The following is a 19,916-nucleotide window of genomic DNA, read 5'->3' on the forward strand; positions in this document are numbered from 1 at the left end:
GTGTTAAGACAGGGCAAGAGGAGGGTTTCTGGGGTACACATAATGCTCTGTGTTTTGATCTGAAGACTGGTATATGAGTTTGCTTAATTTGTGAAAACCTTTATTTGTGTACTGTTCTGTGTGTGTGTGTGGTATATGCAGTTTTAAAAACTGATGCCTTTTAAACACTTATTAATCTGATAATCTGCCGAAAAAGATATATAACATATATTCAAGGGGATGGAAAATACTTACTGAACAATAACTTTATTTCTCAAGAATGCTAAAGATTTTGTTTCTCTCTTCAAGAGATTTTAAAAATTTTAACTGGCAAAACATAACAGTGACTCTCAAATGCTTAAAAAAAAATCTAAAAATAAAATATTGCATAAGTATCTTTGTTATGCCTCGATCTTAGGACTGTAAATTACAAAAACACAAGTAAAACCACATTTTTCGAAATAACAGTAAACGAAAACAAAAGGCAGGTACTACATACCAAATGACCAAAATGTCTTCTGGGCCTAAGATTCTTGAAACTAGCAAAAATTGTAATAATAGAAATCTCTCTATAGAGCATTAAATATAAAAACCATTTATAAAACACATCACAATTTTATTGCTTGAAGAATACAGCATATGAAATCACAAGAATGTCAAAATGAAAAGTCACTAGGCTTCAAACGTATAATACATTATCAGATGCAGTAAAATATTAATTAACCTGAACTCTGCATCAGAAAAAAAAAAGGTGTGGAAAATATCTAAGTTGTTTACTTAAGAAACAGATATACTTAAAATAGAAAGTATAAGGATGTTACAGTACAAATTAGAAAAGCCAACACGTATTAACTTATTATTGTTCTAGACTAGACTACCTTTGGTACTTAAACTTTTTAAAAAACAATTTCTTCTATCTCATCCAAATGCACTTCATGGGTATGACATCCATGAAGTAACTTCAACTTAAAACATTCAGCAAAATTAACCTTTTCACTTCATGGGGGAAGTATATTTAATAAATGTATAACAATATTTCCCTTTTACTAAAACTGCAAAATATGATCATTAAGAAACCTAATAGTTATAAAACTTTACTTACTTAGCTCTCCAATTAAAATTGAAATCCTGGGAGCCACAATCTATTTTTGGGCTTGGTGAATACACAACTTTAAAAGATTTGGCAACTGACATAGGAATTTAATTACTTAATACTATCTTAAGTGATTTTTCCTTTCTGTTTCCAAAATATAGATACTATGCCATTTCTTCAACATCCTGGATTCCTATAATCACTACCATACTTTATTTTTTAGAACCAAATTAAAGCTTCTCTCTTTTAATAAGCAGGTAGAAACTATTTATGTTCCATATAGGGCTGATCAGTTATAACACAACTTACGTTTCATATAGGGCTGATCAGTTAATTCATATAGGGCTGATCAGTTGTAACATAACTTCTTAAGCAAAACTAATCTTTGTTTTAAAGCTATCACTCAATTATGATGGAGACAATAATGTCATCTCAAAAGGTAATGCTGGACTCTAGGCCATCTAGTCGGGAAAATGTAAAAGTAATTCTAAAAACAATAAGTAAACTATAACTACAAGTTAAATTAAAAATCCCTCTCTCATAGCAAGCATGCTCATTAACTTTCATTTCTTTCCCCCAGCAAAGGTTTGAATATTATGAACCTCAGTTAAACCAAGGGAATCAATGCAATTGTTTCAAAAGTCCCACCTATATATTTGAATAATATGAGTATGGATGGACTAGGTAAGTAATACTATCAACAATTACTGAATTAGAGCAAAAGAGTAAAAATCATGACAGATTTCCAAACTGGGCAGTCCTTGAAATGTCATAGTGGAGCTCAAAATGAATTATATTGTAATAAAACTATAGTTTTACCTCTACACAAAACAAAACAAAATAAAAAAACATAACCACCAAATTTATACAACTACTATTAAACATACTCCTTCCTAGTTTTTTAATGTCTTGAAGTTTTTCTAAACAAGTATATATTTATTGCCTATATATGTTCTCATTTTAAAAGACAAATTCAGATACTACAGAACTGAACTCTTTCACCAACCCAATCCAATGTCTACTGATTCACACAGCACCCCCCCCTTAATAATTTAAAATTCACAAGTTTTAGTTTAGTTAAAAGGGCAGAGGAAATGCAAATGTAGGTTTAGAGCTTTGTAGAAATTTCACTGTATTTTTATAAACTTGAAGTTTTCTGTAACACTGTTTATTGATCAAACGAAGGACTTGCTGCTATCTAAAATTTCATAAACACCATTAAAAATTCAAAATTGATATTATACTGAACCTTAAATTTTCAATAGTTCAAAGAGACAGTTTTTACATGTATAGCACACAATAGATGAAACTTAATAGCAGACATCCCTAGAATACCAATGACAAGTCCACCAAGATGCATACAAAATTACAGATAAGCATTTCTTTCACTGTTTTTGTTGTGCAGGGAAAAACATTTATAGAAGAAACAGAAACTCAGCTGGTGAATTTCAGATATCATCATCATCTTCTTCATCCTGAGAAGATCCCGCCTGATGAGATGCACTGGCTGAGGCAGCAGCAAGCTGGGCTTGTTGGGCAGCTTGCTGCATTTGAAGCCATTCCTGTTGGGCCAGTTCTGCTTGTTGCTGTCTAGCCTAAACACCCAAAACATAACAAAAAATGATAGTAACAATTTTTTAAAAACCTCTAATATATACACTTTCGTTAAATGTAGATTAGGCCAATTTCAGACAGTTATTATCATACGCGGATATTGTCCAACTACTATGTAATTGTCACACACCTGGAGAACATAAAATCTATAGGTAAATATAATTAGAGATTGCTCTTTTCTAACTACACAGGTCTAAGAAATTTCTCAAACTTGGGTCTCTTATAAATGGCCCTCTTATTTCACGTAATTTATGACCTTTGGTTCAATTGAAGAAGCTGAAAAGTTGACAAAACCCACAATATTCCCTCTAGCTCTTTCCCTGTACTTTTCTGTTCCTTTCATTTCACTTGACTCTTCGGTACTCTCAAATTAAATTTTGATATAAACATTTTTCAATCTAAAATTTATATGGTTTAAAAGTTCTCTAGTATAGTACCTCTACCTCACATGAAAGAAGTACTGTATATGCATGCAGTAGCTACCCCAATATTTCTTTCTGAGTTTCTATTACAATTCCCTAACCTACGATATGCCTGTCTATCTGTGTCCCTCATTCCCTCTCTGTAAGCACACACATTTGCATATACACACATACACATACAAATATACATATCCTTTCCGTATACACACTAGTAAAAAGATACTACTTAAAATCCATTCATCTGATATATCCTCTATTAAAAACAACCACAGGATTTTAGAAACCAAGATGCATACATATGAATTGCATATGAAACAGCTAAGGCTCGTTCACAATTTAATTTTCTGTTTGCAGAAAAACCACACCAAGAAGGGAAAAAACGAACCTGTTCTTAAAAAGGTCTTACAATTTCCCATTAGACTCTGCCAAAACAATCCTTTTCTCCTTTTCTGTCTGTTCTGGGAATTGTTCTTTAAGTCCAGCTCATACCCTCCCCTTTATGCATAGGTAATTCCTAGTCATCATTTGAAATGCAAATCAGTTAGTCTTTCTTGACCTTTCCAGGCCATATTTTATGCTTTATTTCATATACCATAATTCCCTACGCATTCCCTTATCCATCCACGTTGTTCTAGAAGCATCTAAGTTTATATCTTTTTTTTCCACCAAACTTGAGAACAGAGATTGTTTCCATATTCTTTGTTACATTCCTAACACAAAGGCCTTCAGTATTTTCTGAATGAACATGCTACAAGAAAACAGTGATGCCCAGCATAACCAGTAACATTTAAGATTTTACCATATACAATCCTCACTCTTCTGAATAATCTGTCATGACTTTATTATCCAAACATTTCTAGATATAAATTCTAATCAGGTCATTATTTCATTTTTTTTAAAAAAAAAACATTTGTTATCAATCAAATCCAAATTTCCTAGCCTAGAGTTCAAGGTCCTCCAAATTAGTGTCTTCCCCCACTTCTCTATAGTCTTTTTTTGTAACATGTACTTTGTGCTTCAAAAAAGCCTAGAATACAAAATGTTTCCCAAATATACACCATACTTCCTTATCTTTGCTACCTTTACTCATGCTGACATTCATCCTATGTGAAATTTCCTGCCACTTACTGAAATTTTACCCTTCCTTCAAGTCAAACTGAAATACTGTTTTCTCCTCCTGGTATCAGTCAGTGTATAATAAAGAGAAAGAAGTCACACGAGTTACTGGAATGGAAAAAAACTAATATAAAGAATTGTTAAACAAGTATAAAGTTGTTTTTAGGCAGCTGAAAAGGCAGGAAGAGAACATTAAGATGTCATGAAAGTAGCTACAGGAAGCAGCCACCAACCCTAAAACTGGGGGAATAGAGGAAAATGCTGGAATTTTTAAAATTTTGAAGCTTAAAGAAACCACTTCATGGAACTGAAACTCAGACCTCGGAAGAATGGGCATAGATAAGCTAGTACTAATATATCTGTGCTTAGACGAGGGCCCCAAGGGTTGCGATCCACACTGCCAGAATGGGGGGATGGAGTGCGGGTTCAGGCGGGTTGTATATTAGAGAAAATGCAAACAGGATTCAGTCTCTGCTACAGGAAAACGGATGCAACCAGGACGAAGAAGTGTTGCTGGCTTGTTCAAAGGAACTGAAAGACAAGAGAAAGTAAAAGGAGAAAACCCTTTCTCTTCCTCCATCCATGCAATCTCCCACGAGAGCCCCATACTGGCAACAGAGCCTAATAGAGAGTCAGCTAGCAAAGAAACATGTGGCTTACAGAGTACTAGGTCCAGTCACAAAGCAGAGCACAGAAAGGTAGTTCTGGAGCTAAGCTAACTGCTTACAAGTTGGCATACTCCTGCACCCCCAAAAATTGATGTAATGTTTCCATACTTGAGATCTCTTTCTTTCTCTTTCCTTCTTCTCTCTTTCTATTTTTGTAGAGATAGGGTCTCACTATATTGCTCAGGCTGGTCTCGAACTCCTGGGCTCAAGTGATTCTCCCACCTGGGCCTCCCAAAGTGCTAGGATTACATGTGTGAGCCACTATGCCCAGCCAGAATCTCTTTCTCATAAGTGGTCGGCCTCATTTGTTTTTTTTTTTTTGAGATGGAGTCTCGCTCTGTTACCCAGGCTGGAGTGCACTGGAACGGTCTTGACTCACTGCAAGCTCCGCCTCCTGGGTTCACGCCATTCTCCTGCCTCAGCCTCCCAAGTAGCTGGGATTACAGGAGCCCGCCACCACGCTCGGCCAATTTTTTTGTATTTTTAGTAGAGACGGGGTTTCATTGTGTTAGCCAGGATGATCTCGAGCTCCTGACCTCGTGATCCGCCCGCCTCAGCCTCCCAAAGTGCTGAGATTACAGGCTTGAGCCACTGCGCCCAGCCCAGCTTCATATTATAGTTATCTTCCTCATCCAAGTACTCAGTCTCATAATAGCTGTTAGTGTGTCTGCATTATACCTCCCCTACTAGATACTAAGTTTCTTAAGAAGAATGATATATTCTTCATTTTGTATATCTACAGTACCACATATGTCTTACAGACAGTAGGGACATGTTAATTTAATTCTGACTTGAAATTTGTTGACTGAAGGGCAGGAGTGGGGTGGTGCTGATGTAGGTGGCAGCAGTGAAGTGGAAGAAGAAAAGCTATTACCTTGGGGGAAAGCTACCCACATAACCATAGTATCAGAGACTAATAAAGGAAGAGGTCTACATCAAATGTTATTTTTAAAAAACCAGATGAGTAAGAATTGAAAGGAAAAAAAATTACTGAATTTGGTGATTAAATGTCTCTGTGGTAGGAAAGAAGTTAAATTTGAGGAATAAGTGATTGTACGTTTTCAAAAAATGGTAGCACTGATCATTATTTATTTATTTATTTATTTTAGAGACAGGGTCTCGCTATGTTGTCCAGACTAAAATTCAGTGGCTATTTACAGGCATAGTTGTTATGCATTGCAACCTTGAACTCCTAGCCTTAAGGGATTATCCTGCTTCGATCTCCTGAGTAACTGGGACTACAGGAAGGTGCCACACCTTGCTTGGTGGGTGACACAGATCATTATAGCAAAAGATGAAAGGGTTTGGGGGATATAAGGAAATGCAGAAGACCCATGTATGGTTAAAGGCAAAGAGGAAAAAATAAGTAAGGAAAAGACTATAGATATTAGAAAAAACAAGGCTAAGACAATTTTTACAGTAAACAAAAACTTTATTTTGCTTAGGAAATTAGAAACCAGCCATTCTCCCTAATGATGACTGTCATCCTTTTCTTGTAAAGAAATAGGAAAAATAGTTGATTCTAACACACTAGCATATTTACTTTTATGGCAGGAATACCCAGAGTTCAAAACCAACTAACAGAGCTTCACTAAAAACATTTTAAGGCTGGGTGCGGTGGCTCATGCCTGCAATCCCAGCACTGTGGGAGGCCAAGGTGGGCAGATCGCCTGAGGTTGGGAGTTCGAGACTAACCTGGCCAGCAGGGTGCAACCCTGTTTCTATTAAAAATACAAAAATTAGCCGAGCATGGTGGCGCATGCCTGTAATCCCAGTTACTTGGGAAGCTGAGGCAGGAGAATCGCTTGAACCTGGGAGTTGGAGGTTGCAATGAGCCGAGACAGTACCATTGCACTCCAGCCTGGGCAACAGAGCAAGATTCCATCTCAAAAAAAAAAAATCTAAGAGTTTATAAGAAAATTGCAGGGCAAATCAAATACATAAATTTAACCAACTTAAGCATACCTATATTTTGTGGTCTAATCAATTACAAATTGGTATAATTTTGTGACATGGAAAAAATTCAAATAATTTCAAGTCTCTACAAAGGTTTTACTGCAAAGGTGCTTGATTTGGTAGTTTATTCAATGGTCTGCAAAGCTGTGTACTAGTTACATTTCACATTTAATTGACTTCTAGATACCATGCCCCTGTATCAGCTCTGATACTTTTCTCTGAACATAAAAGCATTTCTATGCCTTTAAAACTAACTGTTGAACTGGACTCACTAGTGCACATCTATAGTCCCAGCTACTCGTGAGGCTAAGGTAGAAGGATCCCTTGAGCCCAGGAGTTCTAGGCTGAAGTGTGCCTGATAGAGCCTGTCAATAGCCACTGTACTCCAGCCTGGGCAACATGGTGAGATCCTATCTCTTAAAAAAAAAAAAAAAGTTGATTGATAAAATTTCACTTGTATTCATTTCCACAAATTGAACGTTTTCAGTGATATTTACTCTAATATTTTTTTTCCTATCTTGCCCCTACTCAATCCATCCCAAGTATTTTCTTCTAAAATTGGGGTGTGAAAGACAGGTAAGCAGGCATATATTTCCTAATTCACTTTTCTTTTGGAGGTTTTCATTATGTTTTAAGATACTCATTCCCACATATTAAAATGACTCATTTATAATTTAAAGTTAACTTTAATCTTGATGTATTAAAGGTTCCCTCCTTCCAAATATTTGCTGCTAGCTTCAAATGAGGCTGTCATTATGTTAATATTTAAAGTCTAAAAGATGAAACAAAATGAAAGTGACAAAAAAGATGTATTTACTTATCCATTCTTTCACATTTAGAGCTTCAGTGCTGTAGGGAAGAAGTACTAGGCAACTGCTATAATTTTACCTCTCCGCTGGTCATCCTCACAAAAGCAAAGAAATACTAGAGATCTTCACACATAAGCCAGGGTAAGAAACAAGGGAGATAAAAAACAGGAATAAAAAACAGATAATTGGGATAGAGAGGTGAAGACAGATATAGCAGGCAGTCAATTATTTCTTTATATTTTGCCCTAACAAGGATAATACATATTCTATTTAAAAGCCCCACAATAAGTTTAAGCAGATAAAACGGAGGCTAGAGCATCAGCATGGTATTGTAGAAACAGTAGAGGCTTTTGGGCCAAAATACTTAAGTTTAAATACAGACTCCAACACTTCCTAACTTTCTGAACTTACTGTTTTATTTAAGTCGATCTTTCCCACTCAATCTTCCCCAGTAGACTAAGCTCTATAATGACAGGAACCCTGTCTCCTTGTTCACTCTTGTAAGCCTAGCACCTAGCACGATGCTTGGTAAATAGTAAGGACTTCAGTAAGTAACTGTAGAACAAATGACAAATAATTTCAAGCAAGTTGTTCCACCTCTGAGTCTATTTTTTAATATGTAAATGAATACAATAAAATTTATATTTCATAAAACTCTGCCAAGTTTTATGTATTTAAAGTATCCAGGAGAGCATCTTCTGTCACCAAGGTCTGCAATAGCATAAATCAATAAATGCCATTAATGTTTTTAAAACACCAACACTTCTTCTTTCGTACCTTATATTCATATGGATTATAACATTGCATGTACTCACGCCTGCTTCAAAGGCTTTTCCTCTTTAGTGCCTATGATAGGCTGTGAGGATTAAATGAGATAATGCAAGTAAATTACTTGGCAATGTGATTGACACGTGGCTAGAACTCAATAAATGTAAGGTTTTCTTTTTACCTTAAGTTTAAATGGTACTTGGTGTCTAGTGACTAACCATACTTAAGACTCAAATGCAGTTTGATGTAAACCAAACTGATCGTTATGGCTGCAGAGAGATCAGCTACAGGACTAATCTGGAAGAGTTTACCTAAAACGATACTTCCCAATTCTAATGGTTACTACAACTTCTCTTCTATTCAATCCAAAGCTGCCTTATAATTTCAAATGAGAGGCCAGAACTTAGAAGAGAAAAAACAGCCTTGCCACCAATTCCTCTCCCTTTTTTTTTTGAAACACAGGAATATTAGTATTTGGTTCTAATCCTTCAGAGTCTAGATATTAGAATTATAACAAGCACGGAAGAAAACATTTTCTCCCTTTGCTCTACTAGCTTTTTTTTTCTTTTCTTTTTTTTTTTGAGACGGAGTCTCGCTGTGTCGCCCAGGCTGGAGTGCAGTGGCCGGATCTCAGCTCACTGCAAGCTCCACCTCCCGGGTTTACGCCATTCTCCTGCCTCAGCCTCCCAAGTAGCTGGGACTACAGGCGCCCGCCAACTCGCCCGGCTAGTTTTTTTTGTATTTTTTAGTAGAGACGGGGTTTCGCCGTGTTAGCTAGGTTGGTCTCGATCTCCTGACCTCGCGATCCACCTGTCTCGGCCTCCCAAAGTGCTGGGATTACAGGCTTGAGCCACCGCGCCCGGCCTCTACTAGCTTTAAAATATCTTTTTAAGATTAAAATGCTTCAAAGGTATACATTAAATACCTAATTTAACTACACAGTTGATATTAATCAGATTTTGCTTATATGTCATGCATCATAAAATTTGATATAGAATTTTCTCATCAGCTCATCATTTTAAATCTTAAGAACATTTATGTATACTTTTCACGCCTTAAAATGGTCATTCTGTCTGAAAAAAAAATCAAAGTGAAATTTCAATTGGTATTTGGAGTTGTTCTCTTTAGAAAACAGATTGCTGCAAATATTTACATTCACATAAACCAGAGTCAAATTGGTCAGCTCTGAACACTAGATTCTATAATTAACTACCTAGAAAAAGGGAATCCTCTGGGTATGTCTGTTAATTTAGGAAGCAATTTCAGCTAGCAATCAGGGTAGGATTCAGAGGAAAATAATTTAAACAAATTACTTACTTTTGCAAATAACTCTTGCTGCTGTCTCAGTAACTCTTCTTCAGGAATGCCAAGGTTTTCCAAACGAGAACTGGCCTTTCTTCTTTTTAATGCGACTGTTTTACACTCTTGCAAGACTTCTTTTACTTCACTGATGTAGGAGCCAAATCCCAAACTTTCTAGTGCTAGAGAAATGAAAATATTAAAATGTGAAAGGGTGATAAAACACAGCTTTTCCCCAACCTGTGGAACATAAAGTTTTTGTGGGCTTTTCTTTGGGGGAGGGGAATGTTTTGCTGTTTTCTAATAATTTTACCTATTTTATAGTTGTACAACAATTGTCTGGGCAGCCAAGACAAATATTTTATCAATCTGCTAAATATTAGGTGGCAAATCAGTTAAAACTTGAAGAACCAAGGCACATGCCTTCACTTTTCATTCTGACTAATTTTTAAAAGACCAAAGCATTTCCTGTAAGCGAGGAGAAAAAAAAAAGTCCATTATAAGAACATATGGTTTTAGTAAGAAAAAACATTTTGTGTCATTTGACTTAGAAAAAGTAGGCTGGTAACACATTCTCTACTAAGTTCTGGTAGGACAGAATAAAAGAAGAGAAGTTTTTCTTTTGTCCAATACACCAACAGGAAGCTATTTTTAGCAGATACTCAAACTGCCAAGTTTAAAAAATACTGGTGGAAATGAAAGTCATGAAATTCAGCACTGCCAGCACTTAGAGTCAGCCAACAGGTCTTGTCTCTTGAAAATAAAAACTTAACAGGAAAATAAAACATCGATTTAAACGATGTGGCCAAAAAAAACACGAGATTAACATGGACTATAAGGACACAAGACAGATTATCAATAAAATTCTTTCTCCCCTTTGTCATATTTAGAAAGGAATTTTATAACGAAAAAAAAAGTGGGCTGGCATGGTTACGCTCATCTGTCGAATTTCAAAGCACTTTGGGATGTAAGTGAGAGGATCCCTTTAGTCCAGAGTTAAGACCACCTGGCAACATGGCAAGGACCTCCTCTCTACAAAAAAAGAAAAAAAAAACAAATTAGTCGACGTGCTGGCTGGCCTCATGCCTATGGTGTTCAGCTTAGGAGCGTTGAGGTGAGAGGATTGCTGAGTTCAGGAGATGGATGATAGTCATGAGAGTCACTCAGAACTTTACTGTACTCCCCAGCCTGGATGACAGAGTCTCGAAAAAAATAAAAACAAAAAAAAAAGAATCACACACTCTAAATACCTTCTGTAATCCAGAAAAGATAAGGCATAAAATTTCCTTTTGGCTCACAGTATTTAAAATTATATCTTATAATTTTGGTATATTGACTAATGCCCCAAAGGCATATTTTGTATTGTGAACCAATGATGAAACATAGGTGGTGAAAAACACAGTAAATCAATTTAGGTCATCAGTTCTTCAAGTCTTTCAGGTATTACTGAACCAGACTCCTTTTAGTATATATGCTCTCACTTCTAACTTCAGAAATTTGCTCTTCTGGGACAATGTCAAATATACCTTTACAAATCTACATGCCCATGCAAACTGTGGTTTTTAAGACATTTTGAATGATTTACAACTTTAATTATTTCAAATGTTAAGCTGTTTTCATCAGCCTTCTTTAGAAATAATCTGATGCCAAAAAGCATAGTACTGTCCTATAATTAAGTTAACTCACCTCCCCTGACCTCCCTAAAAACTTCAGAAAGGCATTATTCTAAGTTCTGCATATCAAATTCGCCAACATGGCCGGGCACAGTGGCTCACGCTTATAATCCCAGCACTTTGGGAGCCGAGGCGGGCAGATCATTAGGTCAGGAAATTGAGACCATTCTGGCTAACATGGTGAAACCCCGTCTCTACTAAAAATACAAAAAATTAACTGGGCATGGTGGCGAGTGCCTGTAGTCCCACCTACTCGGGAGGCTGAGGCAGGAAGAGTTTGTGTTCAGGAGTTTGAGGCCACAGTGAACTATGACTGTGGCATTGCACTCCAACCTGGGTGAGAGAGCAAGACCCTGCATCTTAATTAAAAATAAAACAATAAATATCATATTCTTATTAGTTTTAGGGTTGTGGGAATCGACAGGTAATTAATACAAGGGATTTAACAGTGTCTAGCACATAACAATCACTTAACCAAACTCAGACTATGTATTTCTCATCTTTATTTTTTATTTTTTATCTTATTTTAAATGTAAAAGGGTACCCTCATAAGTGTACAGCTAAAAATGAAGGTATAGCTATACAATATCATATTTAAATTCAAGCTGGACAAGTATATTTATAAAATATTACATTTATAAAATTAACAAATCAACACAATTGAGAGACAACCCTTCAAAATACCATAAATTACTACACCAGACATTAAGGAAATCCAAACCAGCCAGCCATGGTGGCTCATGCCTGTAATCCCCGCACTTTGGAAGGCCAAGGTGCGGGGATTATTTGAAGTCAGGAGTTAGAGGCCAGCCTGGCCCACATGGCGACACATTGTCTCGACAAAAAATACAAAAGTGAGACAGGCGTGGTGGCACACACCTGTAATCCCAGCTACTCAGGAGGCTAAGGCACGAGGATCGCTTGAACCCGAGAGGCAGAGTTTGTAGTGAGCCGAGATCACACCACTGCACTCCAGCCTGACAGCGTGACTCTGTCTCAAAAAAAAAAAAAAAAAAAAAAAAAGAAAATCCAATCCAAGCTATTTTTTTAACCATGGAGGGCTTGGATTAAAAAAATGTTTTAAATATATAACTACCTTTAAAAACATTTAAGGCTGAGAACACTGCTTTCAAGAAACTGGCAAGTAGGTCCAAGGTTAATATTTAATTTTATTCAAAGAATTGCCATATGTAAAAACTATACTCTTAATAAAATGGTTGAAAAGGAGCAGCCATAAATTTAATTTCAAAATGGCATTGACTTTAATTTTAAACACATTTGGCTAACAGATATCAATAACCGGACATAATACCTTCTAAATAGGGAGATATTTTACATCATTTGCTATCATGTATTAGTTATCATTCCCATTTTACACAGAGAGAATATTAAAGGATAAAGGAAATAGCTCCCAAGCAGGGCCACTATTTATGGTTATGTAGGTTGTTCAGTACACAACATACTAGAAGGCCATTCTTATTGTAAATATCATAAATTTGTATGTTGACTGTGATACTTTTTCTGGCAGACAGTAGGAATGCTTTTTAAGGAAGGAGTGCCTTTTCTAATTTGTACAAAGGGACCTTATGGACTATTGATGGCTCTATTTCTAAGGATCTCATCTTTCTAAAACAGAAAATTTTTTTTAAAAAATTTGTGGGTAAAACTAACACACATCACTATCTGTCACCCTATGCCGTGTATCTTAAAACTACAACCAGAAAAGTCCACGGTGTATATTAGGGGAAAAAATACTTAGCACATTTTTCGGCTTAAGAGACAGATGTTAACAAGACAGCTATTCAAAAAACAAAAAAAACATAAAAATTTTTTCCAAGCAACAATAATCTTCATATAGGCTTATCTTATTTTACAAAGTGATGTACTCCTGAAAGGTTCTGTCATAACATGAATTTATGTGAATCACTTTATACTTCATATGCATAAAACATGTTTTTCATTTTTAAAATTATGTGATATACAGTACCTTTTAAACACTATATAAATCAGCATTTTCTAATTTCTCCATTTTCTTTTGCTTGTGGGAAGGAAGGGACTAATGTATTTCACATAAAATACATTAAGAGGATGTAGGCCAAAGTGACTTCTTGGCTCATTAGCCTGGCAAAGGTTTCTGAAGACCCTTAAGAACCATGTCCTCCATGGTATCACTACTGGAAATCTTGGACAACAATGAGAGACTAATGTCAGGGAAGGAATTGAGTATCATTTATCTTAATATCCTTAGTAGTATCTAGCACAATGCCAAATACTTGATAGTATTCAATAAGTAATTGTAGGGTGGCAGAAGGAAAACAGAAACAAAAGATACATTAATTTTACGAAAGGTATTAATAAAATCCTAACTTGAAAAGCATTTGATTATGTGATAAATTTTGCAGTGCAAATTAGATGTGTCCCTTCGGAAAAAATATCTGTATGAATGATTATTTACTACTCACGTCCACTCCAACACAGATTGTGGTTTAGGCTTTAAAGCAAAGGTTCTCAAAGTGTGGTCCATGGACTTATGCTGGAACAGCTCCTAATGGTTAACCTTAGTTAACTATGGAAATTCAATGCATTTAAGTACCTTCATTGCAATTTGACAAAATAATTTTATGTCTATTGAATCTAATAGTAAAAAGTTGAGTGTTGGTCTTTTCCTCATCTTTTCCAGTGATCCATTTTCATGTTATCTTACAAAGGTACCAGTGTGAGAAGGACAGGAATTTTTAAAAAACTCCTTCAACATAAGACAGCTTGGAGCAACTCAGTGGCTGAAGATGCAAATTCTCAGATACTCTCAAACTTTTACTACTTTCAGTTACAATTCTCATAAATGTGAGGGGAGATATTTCATGTAAGGTTCTCAACCCTTGACTAATTCTCAAAAATTACAAGTAATACCTGAAATCAAGTATTATTTATACATAAATAAGAAAACCTTAGTTAAAAGATTTGCCTAAGGTTAAAGAATTCTCAGTGCAGAACTTAAGCTGACTCTCAATGTCAATTCTTTCTATAAGGTAACAGAACATGTTAGAACTCATTCAAGAATACGTGTTCACAAAAAACTGCAATAAAATAGGAACACCTTTTATAGCTTAGAACTCCCTCTATTCACATATCTATGATCTTCAATACCAAGTCTACTTTCTTAAACTCAAAATAAGCAAAACAGAAAAAAATTTTTTTTTAACTAAGTTATTTCATAGATTTACTGGTGATCAAATTGGTTCAACTTTAACTTACATTTTACAGAACTATCTCAGAATGCTTAATTTGTTCAGACAAGATAAAGCAAGGTGGGAAATGAACAAGTGAAATGTCCTAAAACAAAGTCTAGTTCATTAAACTTATCACTAAAAACCCAAACTTCAACATGTGAGAATCATACCACTTTAAAATGTACATTATTTATTCCACTTGGATATATTCTACATTCCTAATCAATGCTGACAGAAAAGTAAAAAAAATGTCCTATCTATTACGATTAGTGTATAGGAACACACTTCAAACACCTAAAACATATAAACTTTAAGAATTTCTTTAAAAATTTAACCTCTGAAAACAAAACTTCTTGGGAATAATTAAGCAATATGAGATTACAAATGTATAAAGTCTACAACCCCAATTAGGGAGAATTCTTGGGTGAAAATGTAGATTCTTATCCACCTACCAATAGCATAATACAATAAAAAAAGGTAAAATTTTAAGACTATAACATGTCAATACATGATTTTCAAAAACAAATCATCTTCATTACACAATAGAAATGCTTTTTCACTATAGCTTTCTGACTCACACATTAAACTGAATTTAGCATATTCCAAAGTTGAATTATTTAGCGTACTGCTTGCTACAGCTGCACTTCTATTCCATCATGTCAATCAGAAATCTAAATATATCCTAGAAAAGAATTAACTCTCCCCAAGAAGACAGACTGTAATGTGTTATTAGGTTTTTGGAACGATCCCCACTTCTGTAGTGTAAACAAATATTTAGGCAGACCCTGTTGAAATCTTTTGCAATTTTCATTAGAAAGGCAATGTTGATAAAAAGTTCTTTTCCTTTTATGAGTTGTAAAAGAAATTACAGCTATCTGTGCTGGATAATCTTGTGAAAGACTTATGACAGCAATCACAAATACAATGTAAAAATAAATACACAAGAGAAAAAACAGACAACTTGGCTTTCATTTTACTTGCTAGAGTATTCAGCATATCAAACAAGTAGAAAAAAAAAACTAGTACTAGTTTTAAGAATCAAATATGCTTTTCCTAGGGATTTTCTCCTTATGTACTGAAATGGCAGTATATATTTTAAAACTACTTTCAAGACGTCATAAAGGATTAAAAATCAATCATTTAATCCTTTTGTCAATATTGACAGTAAAATATTGGATATGGTCAACATAAGCAGATGTGTTCTCTACTTCAGTACAACAGGAAAGTCACATTTTGAAAAGTTAAAGTACAAAAATTAAGTGACAGACAACCACCTGCCTACCAAAATGATTAAAATTAACCATTTTTTCCCTGGTTTCACAAGCAATCAATACTTTTAATTAGATTATTACGAAAGGCAAGTTTTCACTTCAAATTGAGAACAACTCTTTCACAAGAGTACGTGTAAAAACATGGCAAAAGGTACATTCCCGAAACATTATGACTAGTAAATATGTTTCTCCTCTCTGAAACCATCAGAATACAGTCCCCTAAATCCCTACTATGGGACCACATCCTTTTCAGGATAAAAGAAACTGTTGAAGCTTTCAGAAGTGCTGTTCAATAAAAGCCTAAGTGTATACATCCAAATAGGAATGACAGCACGAAAGGACGGGGAAATTTTCCGTTAAAAAAAAAAAACTTGCATAAACTTTCAATCAAAGATTTTAAAACTTATCTCCACAGAATAGAACAAAGCAAACGACATAAAGGCAAACAAAAAGAAAAAAACGAAAATTTAAAGTTCACCCTTTTCTTACAGAATGGAACAGGAGTGCTTTCGTAACTCATTCATGAACGTACCATCAAACCATTTTTAGAGCAGAAAACATACCTCCTTTTATTCAACAACGATAAACTTGACAACGTTGAACACGTTGTATGTTAAGAATTTTTTAACTTATGTGTTCACAAAATAAATCTTTTCCTCTACATTGGTGAAAGGTCAGGTGGGGAAGGGGTGCTCTGTCTCCACCCATGCTTGAAGTTCCTCTGAATTTTTAACTTTCCAAGGGAGAACTTCTGCGTTCCTTAATTATTATCTAAGTTCAACTTCAGGCAAGCAATTCTTGTTGCTTCGGCTTACCTGGCTGTAAAGTGAGATCACTCTTTTTCTTTATGTTTTGGGGACGTTGACCTAAATGTTTGCACTCCTTACGTGTATTCGCTAGATGAAAAGTACTGCAAGAATGCTACAAAGGGATTGTTTTTAAAGCACGGGCTGCCTACATGCCAGTCTGGCTTTTTCATTAAGTTACTTACCAGTGAAGAGGAATGAAAGCTTTGACATGAAAGGGTCATGCGATTAGCAGACTGCTCCCCTAGACCCTCATTCAAACCAATTCCCACATATGACTTACCTTGTATGACATGCTCTGGTGAGATGGTCTTCTTTTCCGATTTGTTACAAATCTCATTGGCTTCAGAAGATATAAGGTGAATGAATTCAGTGCAGCAGTTCACCACCAGCTCTCGAGCATCGTTGGCCACCCGGACATTAGGAAGAGTCTCTTTGATCATTTTATTGATAGCAGCTCTGGGGATAGTGAGATCATCATCGTTGCCAGACGAGGAAGCCATAGTACCTTCCTGTTTCTCGCGTCCCGGATTTTAAAAACTCCCCGGCTCTGGTCCACTACTCCACGGAGATCTCTCAAAAAGCTGCCCTCGGAGAGTGATCCCGGGGGGTGCTTCGCGAAGAGGGTGCAGAAAATGAACGGAAGAGGAGCTGGCTTTAGGGCTGGGAACGCTCGCGTGTGAGAGATTTAAGATGAGTTTGGGAAGAAAGTGGGGGCCTGAGGATTCTAGAGAAAGCACAGCCCAGGCTGAGGGGAAAGCGCGGTGGTCCGGAAATTTGAGCGGCTGGGGAACCACCTTCGGGTCGCCTCAGAGGGACGGGCACTGTCGCCTAACTGGTCCCCAAAGGCGTCAAAGCAGAGGCAAGATCCAGGGGCACTGGCCTCGCCGCGGTACCGGGCGGGTACCCAGCGGGCTCGGCTCTATAGAGCCCGAGGCCCCGCTGCCGCTGCCGCCGCCGCCAGCAGCCGTTGCCGCCGCCTCGGCCAAACCATCCTTCAGACACCCGCGCCGCCGCCTCACAACATGTCCGCCGCTGCCGCTGCTGGAACGGCGACGGCCGCCTAGGAACTAATATGGACAGAGCCAGGCACAGTGGGAGTCGCAGTGGCTGCCACGGTGGCCGCGTAACCCGAACGCAGATCGTGGAAGCCGAAGCGGCGGCAACGGTGGTCCCTCCAGAGGCCAGGGAAGATTTGCAGGAAGCCGCTCCCGACACCCTTTGCGCCGCCGGAAGCCTCGTTCCCTTGGATTTCCCCCTCCCTCCCGGACCGACTTCCGGGTGTGGCTGCCGCCCTTCCCCCACCCACGCCGACGGGAGCCGCCCGTTCCCGCTGCCAGCAGCTTCCGCCTGCTGCGGTCCTGGCAAGCACCTCGGGATCCCTTTCCTTCACAGGGGCCCTAGGCGGGCAAGCGCGCGCCTCACTGTACCGGAGAGCTCCAAGCACGCGCTTGGTCAGGGGCCCGGACGCTAGATCTGGGAAGGGGTGGTGGCTGGGTACATGGGAGAGGAAGGATCGTCTCTACCCTCTCTCCACCAGCTGAGGCCTCCGAACCCTTCCCTAGCCGGATTTGGGGACAGAGGAGCGCTGGTATTGATAAAAGAACTCTCTTTGCTATTCCTTTAGGAGCCCAAATGAGGATTGAAAGTGAGAAGAATGGGGCCTGGGCTTGGGAGTGGGAGGTGGGGAAAGCAGAACCCCGTGTGCCTGTTTCTGCGTCGTCTGGAGAGAAAGCTTTTGAACATGTCTAATAGACCTTATTCGAGTAAAAGCTCTCTAAAGTCCTCCACCTTTTTTTTTTTTTTTTACTTCATGGAAAATGAAACACTCAGAAAAGTTACCTGCCTAGAGGAGCCTAAGTCGCCTAATGGATAAGTAGGAAAGTAGAAGTCAGTTCCAACGTAGTGGAAATGCATGGCTTACAATGAGCCATATTAGAAGGTTCCTATTTAGACAGTTTTCATGGTGTATTCCATGTTGGCTTCTACAGGGCAAAAAAAATGTTAGAACATCTTAAACAACTGTGTTTGCTTCTTTCCATAGTGACTAGTAATATCAACAGGTGTCAAGATCTAAACAGAAATTGCATTTAAAAAAGTGTGTCAGCCGGGCGCTGTGGCTCATCACACCTGTAAACCCAACACTTTGGGAGGCTGAGGCTGGGGGATCACATGAGCCCAGGAGTTCAAGACCCCCCTGGGCAACATGAGACCCATCCCTACGTGTGTGTGTGTGTGTGTGTGTGTATTCCAACATCCCACTGTTTATAGTATAGCCCCTTCTCCCGTATGACAGTATGACACTCTTACAGGTTTTTTTTTTTTTCACCAGGCTTGGTGGCAGGCACCATAGTCCTGGCTACTCTGGAGGGTGAGGTGGGAGGATCGATTGAGCCCAGGGGGTCAAGGCTGCAGTGAGCTGCGATTGTGCTACTGCATTTCCAGCCTGGGTGACAGAAAGATTCTTTGTCTCAAAAAACGTTTAAAAAAAAAAAAAAAGGTCAAAAAACGAAGTTTGTCATACTGTCGTGTGGAAGAAGAGGCTGTATAAATAGTGGGATGTTGGAATTTCTAAAAACAAGACACCGTTTAAATCCATTTTGTCACTTTGGTTCATCAGATTCATTACTCTTGATAGGATGACACCTGGCTTGTTGACAATGTTTTCTTAAAACGTTCTGTCTGAGCCCTATATGCTGCTCTCAAGAAGACATTACAGTTTATTACACTATTTTTTCATTTAGCATTTTCTCCAGGACCACTTACTGGTTCTTTAACTTCTGAAGTGTGGACACTTGTTTTTCATGCTACTAAATTTAGTCGAAACAAAATTTCTTTGATTAAAAACAGTATTTTAATTAAATTTTCTTCAGGCCGGGCATAGTGGCTCATGCTTGTAATACCAGCACTTTTGAGAGGCCAAGGTAGGCGGATCACTTAAGCTTAGAAGTTCGAGACCAGCCTGGCCAACATGGTGAAACCCCACCTCTTCTAAAAATATAAAAACTAGCTGGGTGTGGTGGTGGGCACCTGTAATCCCAGTTACTTGGGAGGCTGAGGCAGGAGAATCGCTTGAACCCTGGAGGCAAAGGTTGTAGTGAGCCGAGATTGCACTACTACACTCCATCCTGGGCGACAGAGCAAGACTGTCTCAAAAAAAAAGAAAAGAAAATCTTTATGAAGTGGTGGGGTTTTTTTTTTTTTTTTTTTTT

The 19,916-nt window shown here is 37.6% G+C and overlaps 1 protein-coding gene and 1 long non-coding RNA gene across 3 annotated transcripts in view; one reads left to right on the top strand and one right to left on the bottom strand.

Annotated features, from left to right (window-relative positions):
• Window positions 1-574: 574 nt before the first annotated feature.
• Window positions 575-18,108, bottom strand: DR1 (down-regulator of transcription 1). The gene is made up of 3 exons (XM_017881620.1): window positions 16,988-18,108; window positions 9,743-9,906; window positions 575-2,667 (listed from the first exon to the last, which is right to left on the bottom strand). The coding sequence occupies exons 1-3, from the start codon at window positions 17,205-17,207 to the stop codon at window positions 2,521-2,523; spliced, it is 531 nt and encodes a 176-aa protein (XP_017737109.1). The 5' UTR covers window positions 17,208-18,108; the 3' UTR covers window positions 575-2,520.
• Window positions 18,109-18,225: 117 nt separating this feature from the next.
• The window catches only part of LOC108535547 (uncharacterized), a 16,944-nt gene continuing 15,253 nt past the window's right edge, over window positions 18,226-19,916 (top strand). For both annotated transcript variants that reach the window (XR_001887261.1, XR_001887260.1), the window contains exon 1: window positions 18,226-18,352. This is a non-coding gene — a long non-coding RNA (uncharacterized LOC108535547). The remainder of the gene's footprint in view (window positions 18,353-19,916) is intronic.

The sequence above is a fragment of the Rhinopithecus bieti genome, unplaced genomic scaffold (assembly GCF_001698545.2).
Source record: "Rhinopithecus bieti isolate Rb0 unplaced genomic scaffold, ASM169854v2 scaffold_12721, whole genome shotgun sequence".
Lineage (NCBI taxonomy): Eukaryota > Metazoa > Chordata > Mammalia > Primates > Cercopithecidae > Rhinopithecus > Rhinopithecus bieti.